The sequence below is a fragment of the Emys orbicularis genome, chromosome 6, assembly GCF_028017835.1.
Source record: "Emys orbicularis isolate rEmyOrb1 chromosome 6, rEmyOrb1.hap1, whole genome shotgun sequence".
Lineage (NCBI taxonomy): Eukaryota > Metazoa > Chordata > Testudines > Emydidae > Emys > Emys orbicularis.
In genome coordinates this window covers 18,694,361-18,709,577 of record NC_088688.1, presented here as the reverse complement: position 1 = coordinate 18,709,577, position 15,217 = coordinate 18,694,361, and the positions used below count along the sequence as shown (strand labels likewise).

Sequence of the window (15,217 nt, the reverse complement as noted above, 5' to 3'; positions counted from 1 at the left end):
CCGCCAGCCAACACCCCATCTTCTATTGTGACACTTTATATTTCAGAGGACGCAAAATAATAGATTTTAAGATGACCATGAGGAAAATATAATCCCAATATATTAATATTGAATGTAATGTCTATGGCTGCAAATTGTTGAGCATCCTCTCCCTCCTCCCCACCAACTGATGGCCCTGTTAGAGTCCTGGCTATGAACTGCGTAATTATGGCTGCTCCGGGATGCATTCTTTGATCTGGGTAGACTTGGTAATGCTACAGCATTCTAAGGTCATTCAAGCATCGGGCACTCTGGCTAGTCTAGGAAGAGTTTTACAGAGTTTTACAATCACTCGTTTAGCTTGCTACAGCCAGGGGTGCTGGAGCAATTTCTATAGTGCGTGTGCGGATGATGGAAACCATATACTGTATTTAGTGTCTGCTATTACTACTTCAAGCCGGGGGTGCAGCGGCACCCCTAGTTCCAGCACTGCCTACAACTCCTGAGACACTAGCTTTCCTGGCTCCTCTCTATGGTCCATTTGCCGTGGGCAGCTGTGCAGGGCCTCTCAATGGTTGCTCTGGCCTCTCTGCAGCCGACTCCGTGGTCTACGGCTTGGCCGCTCTGGCCCCCCTAGAACGCGCTCTATGACCCCGTTCGGGAGCCGATGACACCGGGTTCCAAGGCTCAGTTACGGAAGCGGCTGCCCGGCGAGTAGGCAGCTGCGCGCGCAGCTCGGGCTCCAGATTGCGAGGAGAGCGCGGCGGTCGCCATCGCTAGGGGGTCCCGGCCCCGGCCGTGTCCGGGCACCATAGCGCCGCTGCGGCGAGGCCCCGTCCCGCTGCCGCGTCGGGCCCCGGGCCCGGTGCATGGAGAGACGGGGAAGGATGGACTGCCCTGCGCTGCCCCCCGGCTGGAAGAAGGAGGAGGTGATCCGCAAGTCGGGCCTCAGCGCCGGCAAGAGCGATGTCTACTACTTCAGGTACCGCCCGGGCGACACCCGCCGCCCCCTCCCGACAGGCCTGCCGGGACAGGCCCCCTCTTCTTCCCCCCACCCCTCCCGGGACCGGGCTCCCCTCCTCGCTGCCCGCCACCGGGGCACCCCTCCCCGCTGCCCGCCACCGGGGCACCCCTCCCGGCACATCCTTCCTCCTTCCCCGGACAGGTCCTCCCCGCCACCGGGGCGGCACGCTCCTCCTCCCCCCTCTCCATTCCCACGGGCTCTCCGCGCCATGCAGCTGACTCGGGCGTCGTGCCCCCAGCCACATCCCCCCACGGAGGCGATGCAACTCCCAGTATGGGCTTCAGCACTAATCCTACCAGGCAGTGCTCCCACTGGGGCCAGGGTCTGTCTGTCAGACAGACCCCCTCTGCCACTTCCGGGTCCAGGACCCCCTATGCGGCCCCCTTCCCTCCCCACCCCCCAAACAGGGCCAGAACACCACCACTCAGACTTGCACTTGCCCTCCCTCCGACATACTGTCCCCATTTCCTCTCCCCCCTGACATGTACACATCCACGGAATAGGACACTCTCACATTCTCACACGTCATTGGGAAGAACTGAAAGCCAGTGACTTGTTAAAAAACATATATTCAAGAAGTCACGTTCAGGCAGCCATGTCTTTGATCTGCAGATAATTGGTTTGGGGAAAGTTGACAGGTTGTCCTCCTGCCTGTTTTGGCCTGCAGAAAGCACTTCTTGCTTAAGTCACAGCACCTGTCTTCCCCTCAACTACAACTTCTTCCTGTTGGTCATCGGAAGAGCTTGGATTGATCAGGCCTGAATTAGTGCCAACTTGGGACATATCATTTTACACTCCACCCTCTTATGTATATATTCTTATCTGAATTCTGTGTATGTGCATTTGCAAATTCAGACTTTATACTACAGGTGTGGCGGGCATGCACAGGCTGTTAACAGTGCAGATATTTAACTAGAGAAATCATCAGGCTTTGTTTCTGAAGCAGGAGTATTGTAAATTTGAATTCTGAAGCAAGGGCTTGTAGAGCTTGTACTGCAAGTGCAGCTATCAGCTGCAGTTTACGGTTGCAGTCCTGCAGTGCACTCCTTGTGGATGGACTAGTTGCAGCACCCCCATTGACTTCCATATGGAAGAGCCCGTTTGCTCATGCAACATCCCATTAAAGTCAGTCATGGTTTGTCTCCAACAGCTTATTGCAGAATCAGGTTCTAAAACACTTATAACATCTTTGAAGCTAAATGAGCCCTGAGCAATAGGTGTTGCTTGTAAATGGTGCAAGCTGAATTGCTCTTGTTTTTTTCCTTTTGGGAAAATGAAATTAAATGGAATGCTCACATGTTTCTCTTGGCACAGCTGTCATAAACTTGGATCTCTTATTTTAAAACCAGTATTTTTAAACTTAGATTAAATACTGTTCACAAGTGAGTTTTTTTCGTTTTAGCAAAATGTTTATCAGTTTACTTGGTTTTACTCTCGATTCTAAAGTTGCTGAACTCCTTGAAGAGTTCACTTTTAGACAAGCAAATTGAAACACTGTTGTAAATTGAGTATGTGAAAACATGGGTGTTGGATGGACAATTTCTGTAACTATATTTGATACTACTGTTACAATTGCAACAATAATACAAAAACCCTACTCTTTCATTGTACTCTAATTCTTTGTAGGTGCCTCATTAGAGGCACTGAAAAACAACTTAGTTCTTTTCTCAAAAGAGAAAGGAAACAAACTATAAGTCTTGGTGCTTTGGCGTGTAGAACATACAGTCAGTCACAAGTCCACACTGCTCTGTTAAAAGAAACTCCCTTCTGTTATGGCCAACCTCTTACCCAGAGCGCTTCTATTTATGGCTGTCTCTAATGAGTCAAACCTGAAGGCCTCTCCCTAACTTTAAAGTAGTGTTTTGGGGCAGGGCTGACTCTCTTCTCTTAGCCCAGCAAAGGGCTAAGGGCTTAGCCTTTTCACTGTCCTACTGGGGGCAGTTTATTTGTCAATTTATTTAGAAGCCAGTTTTTATTAGCATTGCACATAGGATCATTTGACCCATCATGTGTTGCCACTAAACAAAAGAAGCATCTATACATGTGGAAGGGGGAGCATTGATTTCCATTAGCATTTTAAAAAAATCTTATTGGAAACCTCTTTATAAAGGAGTTTCATTTGCCATTGTTCTTGTATTACTGTCTTTGTCTGATTTGAGCTACTAACCGTACGCTAATATGGTGGCAGATGATTGGATAGCGTCTGGCATCACGATCAGCTTTTCCTTGCTATAGTACCACCTTATTGTGAAGCCAATCTGAAAGCTTAAACTTGAGGCCCACAATGTGATTCTTATTTTCTAAGTCGGTCCTTGTTGATTGTGGGCCTGGAGATGCACTTTACATGTAAAGTCACTGTTTGCAGATTTAAATGCCAGATTTTGCTTAAGATGAACATTTATTCTGGACAGTATTATTTTAATAGGGGCATTTGATTCAGAACAACTAAGTGATTACAGATATATCCTCAAACAACCATTTGGAAAAACACTACTTAAACGGTTTACTCCTATGTAACTGTTTCTATCTTGCCAGAACTCTGGGGATCTTAATATGCTCAATTTTCTGTATTTTAGGTCCCTGGTTAAAATAGGGGGAGGACAAAACAGTTTAATTGAAATAAGCATTATGGCCAAGCTCTGCAAAGGTATCCATTGATTTCAGTGGAAGTTAGGAGCCTAAATACCTATGTGCATCTGGGCCCATACTACCAGTTTTTCACCCTGATTCTGCAGTGAGCTATGTGTGACCTCATTGTGGCTCTGTGGTGAGCTCACTGCAGAACTGGGGGCTTGTTTGTTTTTTCTAAAGGCAAGAAAAAACAGGAAAAAGTTTTAAAAGCAATTTCAGTAGCATAACCAACTAAGTAAATGTTGGTGGCTAAGCAGAACTCTTACAGGATTGCAATATGTTGTAATCAATATGATATACATCTTGAAATCCACTTTGGTTCAGTATTGCATTACAGACTTTTAATATCAAATTCACATAACATGATTTGGTAATTTGTTGGTCATGTGAACAAGCTGATAATACAGTGTAGACCCCTCGAGCACTTTTGTGTGGGACAGTGTCTGCCCTTCTTGTAGATTGATGCCAGTTAGTCCTACTGACTTAATTTATAACTTCTATAATCCAACTACTTATTTAAAATATGGGTGGGGTGGAAATACTGCTTAAGAAATACTGTACCAGATGAAAATGTAGTTTTAATTTTCATTAGTTGTGCACTGTGGTCCATATCTCAATAAGAAAAAGTTTTTTGCTTATGCTGGAAGCCATAATAAGAAACTCTGGGTTTTAAAAAATATATATTAAAGATGAAGAGGATTATAATCTGGTTTTTAACCTAAAAAGTCTGCCTTTTTTATCTGGGAAAGAATTAGGAGTAAATGGTTCAAATTTTAGGACTCGCTCCAGCATCGTCAGCACTGATGCAGATCTTCTGCCAAACCACCACAAAATTGAAATTAAAAATTTGCCAGGCAACTCGTGGCTTGCAATTTGGTGATTTCATTATACATGTCAGGGCATTAAAAATTGAGCAGTTATTTATGTCAGGAGGAATAGTTTGTATTCAATCACTTGCTATATGACCTTCAATAAATCATTTAATGTCTCTGTACCTCAGTTTCCCCCATATTAGCTATCCAAACATCCCTATATGATTGGTACTCTAATAGTACCAATCATATAGGGATGTTTGGATAGCTAATATTTGTAAAGTGCTTTATAATAATCAGATGGATGGCACTAATGAAGTGCTAAAGTATAATTATATTAAAAATATGGGGGGGGAAACAGGATTTTTTTTTTTTTTTTGGAATAAGAAAAATAAGTGGCCTGCCTTCACTTAGTGCTGCTTTGTATATGAATACATTGTTGTTTTTGTTTTAATCTGTGGATACAGAAGACATTGATTAGAAAAGTAAAGGGAAATAGTAATGAGAATACAGGTCATGCACAGTAGATTCCATATCCTCGGCTCTGATCTTGCAGATGGTTACAGTGGGATGTATAGCACTCGCACTTACATTACACACATTCTTAACTGTATTCCTGTGGAAGTCAAGAGGACTACTCACGCAAAATATATAAAAAGTGTGTAGTAGTGTTTAGCACATTGTGCAGCATTTGTCTAGGAAATGTAACTTTGTCTAATTCCATTCAGTTTCAGCTGTGAGGCAAATGTCAGTAATACCATATTTAAAGTAAAAGAAAATCCAGTAAGGTAAATCAGCATGGGCCAAATACATTTAAACAGCCTATGACTCTAGGGTTCTTCAGTGATGCTTTCCTCAGGGCAGCTCAGAACTAGCTGCTGCGTTACCCCTCTGCCTTAGAGAGAGTGAGCTTTGCTGGAAATTAGACTGCATCAGCTCCATTCCACACCAGTCTTGACTGCTTCACCAGCAAAATCCTCAAGACTCTGCCAATCTTAACTTTGTCTTGCTGGTAACCATCGGTCAACCCCAGTGCCTGAGTTCCCCAGAGACCTCTCTCTGTAGTGTCCTGTCCCGCTTAAAGAGACAGTGTACACACCCGCCTGCTAGGTTAGCTGAGAACTTACTCTATACGTCAATATAATATCAGTGACATGGCTAATAGTAAAACTAAAAATAACTTTATTAATACAGGACAGAGATTTAAGTGATGCTAAGCAAGAGAAAAAGAGACAGGTATGGTTCCAACCAAACAAAACACGCTTTCTAGTGACTAAAACTTACTAAAATTAAGTTACCATTTTTGTGTAAGCAGTTTTCTCATTTACATCAGGTTACCAGCAACTCTAGCACTCCAGGTCAGAGGATCCTATTTTCACAGAATCAGAGGGTGCTGTCCCCTTTTGTTCCCTACATGATAGATAACTAAGGAGTTCCCTTTCCTTCCTCTTATAATTCAGAAAACCTTTGAAATGTATTCTTTGAAAAATAAACCCCGACAAAGTTCATCTCCCCTGGTGCTTGTTTTTCAGGGTGCAGGAGCCAAACCCCCTTTTCATCCGTCTGGTCAATTCGCTTTCTTGATTGGCCTGAATACTTTGTTAACTTAGATGCAAATGTACTTCCCTTGTCTCCAGTTTGCAAAGCTAGACTCAGACAGGTAAATCCACATTCTTTTGTCTAAGGAAGGCTTGTTTATCAAGTCCGCCCCCAAAACATATTTTAGGAACATATTTCCAGCACACATTCATAACTCTTCACACATTATCTCTATGTACATCACACAGTGATATTTGTGAGCAGCATGTCACCAGTTTTTATATACCTACTCAATACACTTATTTTAGGGTATAGTAATATTGTATACAGCAGTTGATTCAACTACTTATTCTTTGGTGTTCAGACCCTCTGTTCTCCCCTGTGGTATCTGGACTCTGATTGTCACCTCTTCTTAAAGGAATGAATGAATACACATTGCTAATGATGGCAATTGGGTATGAAGTGATTTTTATCATGCCTTTTACAGTTGTATTTAATCTGATCTTTTAAATCTAAATTAACTATTGTATAAAAGATAACAAACTTTCAGGATTTGGCTGTAGCCAAATAAGATTAATGTTTGATTAGATACTGAAAAGTGTCTTTTAACAATGGCTCCTTTTTATTCGATAGATCTGTTCCCTTTGTGCATTCAAAGCCAGATCTTTTTTTAATGACAAAAATAAGTTTTGTACTGTTTTTTCCTCCTTTTAGCAAAACAGAGCCAGAACAACTGTGGAAATGTGAGCTGCATTCTAGTCTCTCGTGTATCATCAGCAGAATTAACTCATTGAAAATGAAAGTAGACATGTTTGTGCAAACCACTGAAAGAAATGGGTTTGCACAGGTATCACTCATGGCATAATTTGATGATAATGGCCGTGCATAGGTGTCACTGAGGGCCTAGTTTGGCCTGCAGAGACTTTAATAGTGATGATAAATTGGAATAAAAAATGCAGCTCTTTTGTAGATGAAATTAAGGTTATAGGCTGATGTTTAGGGAGAAAAAAAATCTGTTGGTAAACTGAGCCTCTTTGATACAGAAATCATTATGACAAGAAACATAGCATCAGAGAGAAATTTTGGAAACCTGAGATGCCATTTTCAGAGTAAACCCACACTTTAAATTTTTAAATCCATATTTCAGGTTGCTATCTGTAATATGTATATGTTTTAGTATGCACATATCCATGGATAAATATATTAGTTATTAAATGTTTGAGATTTGATTTAAAAATAAGAAATATTTGAAATAAAGCAAAAGATTGTCCTGCTCTATTGAAACAAAGTAACCGCCTCTCATTCATTAGACATGTTTATTCACTCTACAGTGCTAAAAAGTGCAAATGGCATTTGACAGTTAAAAGAATACATGAATTCAGTTTGTGGTTATACTGCCAATACCATAAACTAGATTGTAAGTTTATATCATGTTGGGTGGTGGATGGGGTGGATAATTACATCAGTACCTAAAAAGAAACAGGTCTTTTCTTGAATAGCTTTGTAACAGATAATCGTAGACTTCCTTTGATTCTACAAATTTGTGGTAGGAGATCTTTCTTTCTTTTTTAAATAAAAGCTTGTTGAAAGTGAAATTATGGGGGAATTTCATCGTTGTTGGACATGTGGCTCCCCAGAGTGTGTGTGTGTGTACGCGTGCATGCATGTACGTATGTTTTGCTTATGTGCCTCATCTGAAATCCAAACACAGCAATAAAAATGACTCTGCACTCATCTACACTATATATTGCTGTGTCGGTTTGGGATATGACTTTGTTTTTATTTTTAAACCCAGTATAGCTATATGAACCCTAATATGGATGCAGTTTTATCTGTATAACTGTGCTTATATGGTAAACTTTATAGTGGTTTGAGGCACTGAATCCACGCTAGGAGGATTTTCCCAAAATATTTAGACAGCAAAACCATCCTAGTGTAGAAAGGGCCTTACATATTTCTACATATTAAGAAGTTACTTTAAAAACTGAACTGTTTGTTGTCCACTAAAATTGAAAAGTAGCAAACAAATCAAGATCAAGTAGTGGCTTTACTTACCCTGCTATTGTTTTGAAAGTAGCACTTTGAGATTAACAACCTCTTTAATAGATTCCAATAGGCTTTTTAAGGGCACGTCTTCACTGGCAACGTCAAAGCGAACGTGGTTTGTGTAGTCGCAGCATAGCGCTGGCGCTCTAAAACACCCACTTCCATGAGGGGCATGGCTACCAGCGCTGGGGGCATGGCTACACTGGCACTTTACAGCACTGAAATTTGCAGTGGTCAGGGGTGTGTTTTTTTTCACACCCCTGAGCGAGAAAGTTGCAGTGCTGTAAAGTGCTAGTGTAGACAAGCCCTAAGTGCAACTACAAAAGCTGGACCAGTATAGGCACCATTGCTTTGACACTATTTTGGTACATAGGCAGATGGACGTTGCTTTGACATTACTTCTGGATGTTTGTTTTGTGGTTTGATACTAAAGCAAATATTTAGGTGTTCCAACAACATTTGGATTAGCATGATTCTGTGCTCTTCCAAACAATAGATAGTTCAACAGCTTTGCATATCTCTTTAATAGACTTACTTGTGTAATTACTCTTAGTTCGTTTACTATTAGCTAAGTCCCCAGTCCTGCAAATGGTACTGACCCCTATATTCTCAGGGAACCCTATTCGAGTCACTGGGGCTCCACAGAGGTGCAGAGGTCCACCTGCATGGAACAAATTGTAGAATTGGGGGCTAAATATATGTAATTTGTCTCCTACCCCATCTGTTTGGCTAAAAGTGCCAGCTTCCATCACCTGTGAACTTTTCCTCTGCTCCTGTCTATCTCTTTTCCACACTGTTCCCAATTCACTGAATGACTTCCTTTTTCCATTTTATCAAGCCACCACTACCATCTCATTCTTCATATCTGTTCTAAAACTCTCTAGAATCATAGAATCATAGAATATCAGGATTGGAAGGGACCTCAGGAGGTCATCTAGTCCAACCCCCTGCTCAAAGCAGGACCAATTCCCAACTAAATCATCCCAGCCAGGGCTTTGTCAAGCCGGGCCTTAAAAACCTCCAAGGAAGGAGACTCCACCACCTCCCTAGGTAACGCATTCCAGTGCTTCACCACCCTCCTAGTGAAATAGTGTTTCCTAATATCCAACCTAGACCTCCCCCACTGCAACTTGAGACCATTGCTCCTTGTTCTGTCATCTGCCACCATTGAGAACAGCCGAGTTCCATCCTCTTTGGAACCCCCCTTCAGGTAGTTGTAGGCTGCTATCAAATCCCCCCTCATTCTTCTCTTCTGGAGACTAAACAATCCCAGTTCCCTCAGCCTCTCCTCATAAGTCATGCACTCCAGACCCCTAATCATTTTTGTTGCCCTCCGCTGGACTCTTTCCAATTTTTCCACATCCTTCTTGTAGTGTGGGGCCCAAAACTGGACACAGTACTCCAGATGAGGCCTCACCAATGTCGAATAAATTTAGAACACTTCAAGTGTTAATGTATATATCAAACCTGAGATAATGAAGTTTTTATTTAAATAGTAATGCAGCAAATGCAAATGCAATGTTTATTCAGTATATAAAAACTTTATTGAACACTGACTTCAGTTATGCCTTTTTTCTTCTTAAGATATAAACATTGTTTCCTTAATTTGCTTTTTTAGTAAAAGTACGCTTCTGAATATTGGAGAACTCTTTTTTGTTTGTTTGTTGGTGCACATTAGTTGAATAGTTTATTTGATGTTTTTTCTGTATCTTGTATAAACTTGAATTTGGTATTTTGCATACATTGGGCTTCATGTTTCTGTATAATTTAATTTAATCTTGGAAATCCAAATTCTCTGTTTTTGGTACACACTTTAATTTAATAAAATACTAATGCTTCCTCCCTGCCCCAGTATCCTAATATAAGTCATGCATTATGACTTCTGGTTGCATGAATGAAGTCACTGTAAAATCATAGAATGTTTATGATGTGTGCATAAAGGCAAATTGTATTAGTTCTCTTCCTAGCTGTGTAAGTTCTCTTTAACTATTTTAGGAAGCTATGTTTAACTTTCCCACATATGGAGATCTATACAACCATTGTGAACCTAGTATGTCTCATTTTGAGTCTTTATGTCCTGAGCATATCTAAAAGTTCTAAGGAATCTTCTGATAATTCAATGTTCCATTAACTGTGAGACTGTTTACATATGCCCAATACCACATACATTCTTTGCTGCTCTGAAGAGTGGGACATATGTGCTAATTATCTCACTTATGTTTCAAAAAGTGTAAATGTTTTTGAAATGTAGATTCCTGGTGTCACAAACTACTGTGGGATAGCCATTAAAAATAATCACTTTCCACTACTTATAGCGACAATGGTAGGCTTTTCATAATATGAATTAGCAAAGGCATGTGGTATTGGGAAACCTTGGAAAGCTATCTTTTCAATCAATTTTTAAATAATTTCTCAACAACACATTACTAGCATATATTTCAAACAAGGAACTTTCCAATGGCCTTTGAGCCATCTGAACAACCATGGGATCTCCATAAAACTTTTATTATATTGTTGTACTTTTCACCATATGCTGCTGTAAACTGGGAACAACTCCACTGAAGACAGTGTATTTACACTCATATGAAAAAGGTGCAAGTGAGAGGCAGGCTGGTCCAGTGGTTAGAGTGCTAGCCTGGGACTTGGGAGATACAGATTCAATTCACTGCTTTGCTGCTGACTTCCTATCACTTAGGCCCAGATTTTTAAACATATGTAGGCATTGCTGTGCTCTGCATTGCTATGCCTAGCTGACTTTAGGAGCCTATGTGTCATTTTCAAAAGAGACTCAGGTACTTAGGAGCCTTTTTAAAATGAGGCTGAGGGGTTCTCTACATGGGGAAGTTACTGCACAGTGAGGTAGGGTTTGAATTTAAAGTGCACTAGGTACTCCATACTATCTCCCTGTGCGGACACGCTTACTGCACACTAAGAGTGTTTGTGCACATTAGCTCTTTGGAAGTGCCTGAGGGCATTTTTAGTGTGCAGTTAGAGTGTCCACATGGGGAGTGTAACAGGATTCCCGAGGTGTAGCCTGGGACTGGTGTGCCCCTTAACTCTCCATCTTGGGCTGTCTCTCACAATGCTTTGCTAGCAACAAACCCCTCTAGGTGCTGTTATCACTCAGCACAACCACATATGGAGCCCCATACCCAACTAGATTGCATGAATGCTCCCAGAGCCACTCATGAATCACACAGAGAAAGCCACCAGCCAAATCCCCCCAGCTCTCAGCCTTGTACCTCAGGAATATACTGTAACATCTTGCATGGCTCAAGACCCTTTCTTGAGCCATGCAAGTTTATTAATTGGTTCACCACTTCATCAATGGAAAGTGGATATATACCAGCCTTTGTAAACCTGAGCAGATTTACTAAGCACTTCAGCCAAAGTCACTAGTAAAGATAAACAATAAAACAAATTTATTGATTAAAAAAGGTAGATTTTAAGTGATAATAAGTGATAGTTACCAAATAAAATAAGCACACAATCTAAATCCTAAACCTGTAAGCCACTAGGCGATATTTAGGTCAAGCAGTTTACTCACCCCACTTGATGTTACAGTTCATAGTACACAGGTTTCACCCTTGAAACCTGAGCCAGTCTCCTCTGTTGCAGTCTTCAGTCTTCTGAGTGTCCTTGTTGCTTGCAGTGTAGGTGGGGGGAGGAGAAAAGGCCAAATGGGGATCATAATCTTTCCCCGATACCTCAAAGGGCATGCTTTATATGCAATATCACAGTTGTATATAGATTAGGAATATGGGGGTTACAGGGCGCTCCCCCGAAGTATAGAGTGTCACAGGGAGTTAATGTGCAGTTGCTAAATTTATACCCTGGCTCACTTCTAGGAATGCGCTCAGGCAGTTTAGCTTGATAGATCTCTAAAGTGCATTAAGCTTATGCACACACAGGCACATTTTGTGGGCAGTAAGAGTGTCCACACTGCTGGGGGCTTTGTCCCCATGTAGACAAGCTCTTAGGCTCCTAAGTTAGTTAGGTGTTGCAATGCCTAAGTATCTTTAAAAAAATCTCTTTCAATTCTCCATCTGTAAAATGGGGATAATACATTTAAAAAGGGTGGGACCTTTGGTTGCTATGTTAATGGGGCTGGGTAATTACCAAAGATCAATATCAGAATCGGTTTATCCTGTGTGTATAGGTCTTTCTGACAGCAGCAGAAAACAGAAACTCTGAAATGTGAATGTAAAAGCATAGAAATTGCTACAAGAGCTGTATTACCTGGGACCAATCTAACTTCTTAAAGTTGTCCAGGTTAGGGGATTCTCAAGCTTTTTCTTTCTTAGCGCCCCCCCCCCCCCCCAACATGCTGTAAAAACTCCATGGTCCACCTGTGCCACAACAACAGCTTTTTTTTCTGCATATCCAGTAGATTAAAAGCCAGGGCTGGCATTGCGGGTAGCAAGCAGGGCAATCGCCTGGGGTCCCATGCCAAGGGGGCCCCCACAAAGCTAAGTTGCTCGGGCTTCAGCTTCAGCCCAGGGCAGTGGGGCTCAGGCTTTGGCTTCAGCCCCAGTCCTAAGTGAGTCTAATGCTGGCCCTGCTCTCTGGCTTATTTTGGCGGACACCCTGAAACCTGCTTGTGGGCCCTGGACCCCTGTTTGAGAACCACTGGTGTAGGTTAGGTTGATAGTTTCCCTTAACACCTTTCTTTCAATGAATGGGTACAGCAAAACAGCTTGTTATGCACTTTACTGGACTTCACACTCCAGAGCTTTTTTATTAGGTGTCTGGAGAATAGATTTTGTATGCCTCCGCTGCACACCCTTCAGGTACTGATCAATATTTGATAATAGGCTCATTTGAAAATCCCAGCCTAAGGGAGCCAGGCACGTTACTCCCATTGAGTTTCACATTTCTTTAGACTCCTTTTGAAAATCTCAGCCCTGTTGGTAAAAGGAAGAGGCAAAGTTCCTCATCTGATTCAGAAAGAGGGAAGTGAGCTTGGGAAGTTATGTTGCTTACGATTTCTAGTCAGATTTTATATTTTGGGGGGGATGGGGACTAACTCTTCTGGCTTTTGTGTGTTGGACTTATCCTCAGAACACATCTTCATCTCTCCTTTTAGTGGTATGTTTGTAGAAAGAATAACACTTGAAGGTTCTGTAGGGATATGGAGTATTAGATCCTGCTTATGAAATAGAAACTTAAAGCCTCTATTTCTTTAAGTGTCTTCCTCAGCCTCAAATAGTCCCCCATGGTGCGTTCCAGCAAAAATCTAACTGTATCATTTGTTCCCACATGAAGGACAATCGGTGGATTCTTTCCTGCTCCTATTAGGATCTTCTTCAGCTTCAGGTCCACATCCCTTATCTTAGCTCTCGGCAGACAGTACGCCCTTCTGTTCTGTGGATCAACTCTGGAGACGGGCCTCTCCATTTTTCTGAGTAGGGAGTCCCCAGTCTCACAGACCTGCCTCTTCCTGGTGTTGGTGTGGGTGTGATTCTCCGGCCTTCCCTCTACTGTTTTTTTTTTTCCTGGTTGTAAGTCCTCTTGTCTTTTGTTCTCACTTGCAATCTTCTGAGAGTCATCCTCGATCCTCTTGGGGCTCTAAACTCTGGGTGTCTCCATTTATTCTTTCCCTCTTCTTGTAAGACTAGCCATTCTTCTCTTCTTCTTCCTTGAACTCCCGTCTTCTATTACTGCCTGCTCTGCCCCATCTTCATTTTCCATCTCAGCAAACCTGTTTCTGAGTTCTATTTCTCCTTCACTAGCCAGTCTTTTTCTCTGCCTGGTTCTCGAAGTCGCATGCTTCCTCTGGCCACTTACCTCATCCAGCAATCTATTCTCACAGTTCTCCAGTCCAGCTTGCATCTGTGAGTCTTGAGTTTTCTCTTCAGCCTCTTCTTGCCTTCCCTCCATCTGCTTAAATCCCTTTTGAAACTCAACCATGGTTTCTACCTGTGTCTCCAAACCTCGGAGCTTTTCTTCCATCAGCTCTTCAGGCAGCACTTCATACAAACGAAGCACATTTCAGATACCGACTCCAGGATAATGTGCACTGTAGCTTCCACATCCAGTCATCTTCACTGACTCTTCCATTCCTTGGGTTACTACCACTGCTGCCTCTGTAGCTGTCCTAGCCTTTCCTCCTAAGCGCCTGTCAAGGAGAAAAAAGAAAACACACATACGCACATCCCCACCCCCAAATTCCCAATCAGACTCCCCTGTTTCCAGCTCTGTTTGCTGGCTCATGTGTTGCTGCTCCCATTTCTTGAAAATGTTTGAGATTTTGAAACTTGGTGGTTGAGAGAGAGACCTCCCGCCAGTATAGCATATAGCCCAGTGATTAGGGCACTCACCTATCACATGGGATACCTGTGACGCTTCCCGGGGTAGCCAGGGCTGTGAGGCACCTTGCTACCACCTGCCCTCAGCATGAGGAAACATTATCTGTACTTGCTGGGGGTCAGCTCCTCAACTCCACAGGCAACACAAGAACTTTGCTCTAGGCCTCTCAAGCCTGCTGTCTCCCTTGGAGTGTCCAGCCCCGTTCTGCTGGACACTCCCAGTATTCACAGATCTGTTGCTTCCAGAGAAACAGTACATCCCACCTTACCTCCACCTCAGATCACTTCTCCACTTAACACACAGCACTTCAATATGTTTTTATTGAAATCAAGTATAAGGTTATTTAACAAAGCATAGAGATTCAATTACTAGCAAGTAGAAGTATTGGAAACAAATGGTTACACATGAAATAATATCCTAACATACATTCTAAAAGCTAAACTTAATTAACTAGATACTCTGAATGTCCTGTGAAGTAATGCTCATCCTTGCAGGATTTTACAGTCGGGTTTGGCTCTGATCCTCCTTTCATAAGACAAGTACACTGTCATCTTGCCTCCTAGGTGAAGGATCCTGTGTGTGTTTCCATGCATCCCCAGACATACCCAAACAATCCTTTGTCTTTAGTCATAAACAGGCCAAACAAACTAGTTTGTTTCATCCTGTGAATTTCCTCTTTTATAGATTTCACAAACTTTTCTTTTGCCTGTGGCTCATTTTGCAAATAGGACTACATTGTGAGACACACATGACCAGACAGGGAGATTAACATCTGTTACCTTCTGCCTGAAAGGAACATGTCTCCTGTTGACCTGCCTTATCTCCAAGACCTTAAGAACCTTCAGTATAGATACATAACTCCTTATATATTATCAAT

The 15,217-nt window shown here is 42.2% G+C and overlaps 1 protein-coding gene across 1 annotated transcript in view; it reads left to right on the top strand.

Annotated features, from left to right (window-relative positions):
* Window positions 1-832: 832 nt before the first annotated feature.
* MBD2 (methyl-CpG binding domain protein 2) overlaps window positions 833-15,217 on the top strand; it is a 56,361-nt gene continuing 41,976 nt past the window's right edge. The window contains exon 1 of the mRNA XM_065406252.1: window positions 833-961. Coding sequence (XP_065262324.1) covers window positions 849-961 — 113 coding nt within the window. The 5' untranslated portion in view covers window positions 833-848. The remainder of the gene's footprint in view (window positions 962-15,217) is intronic.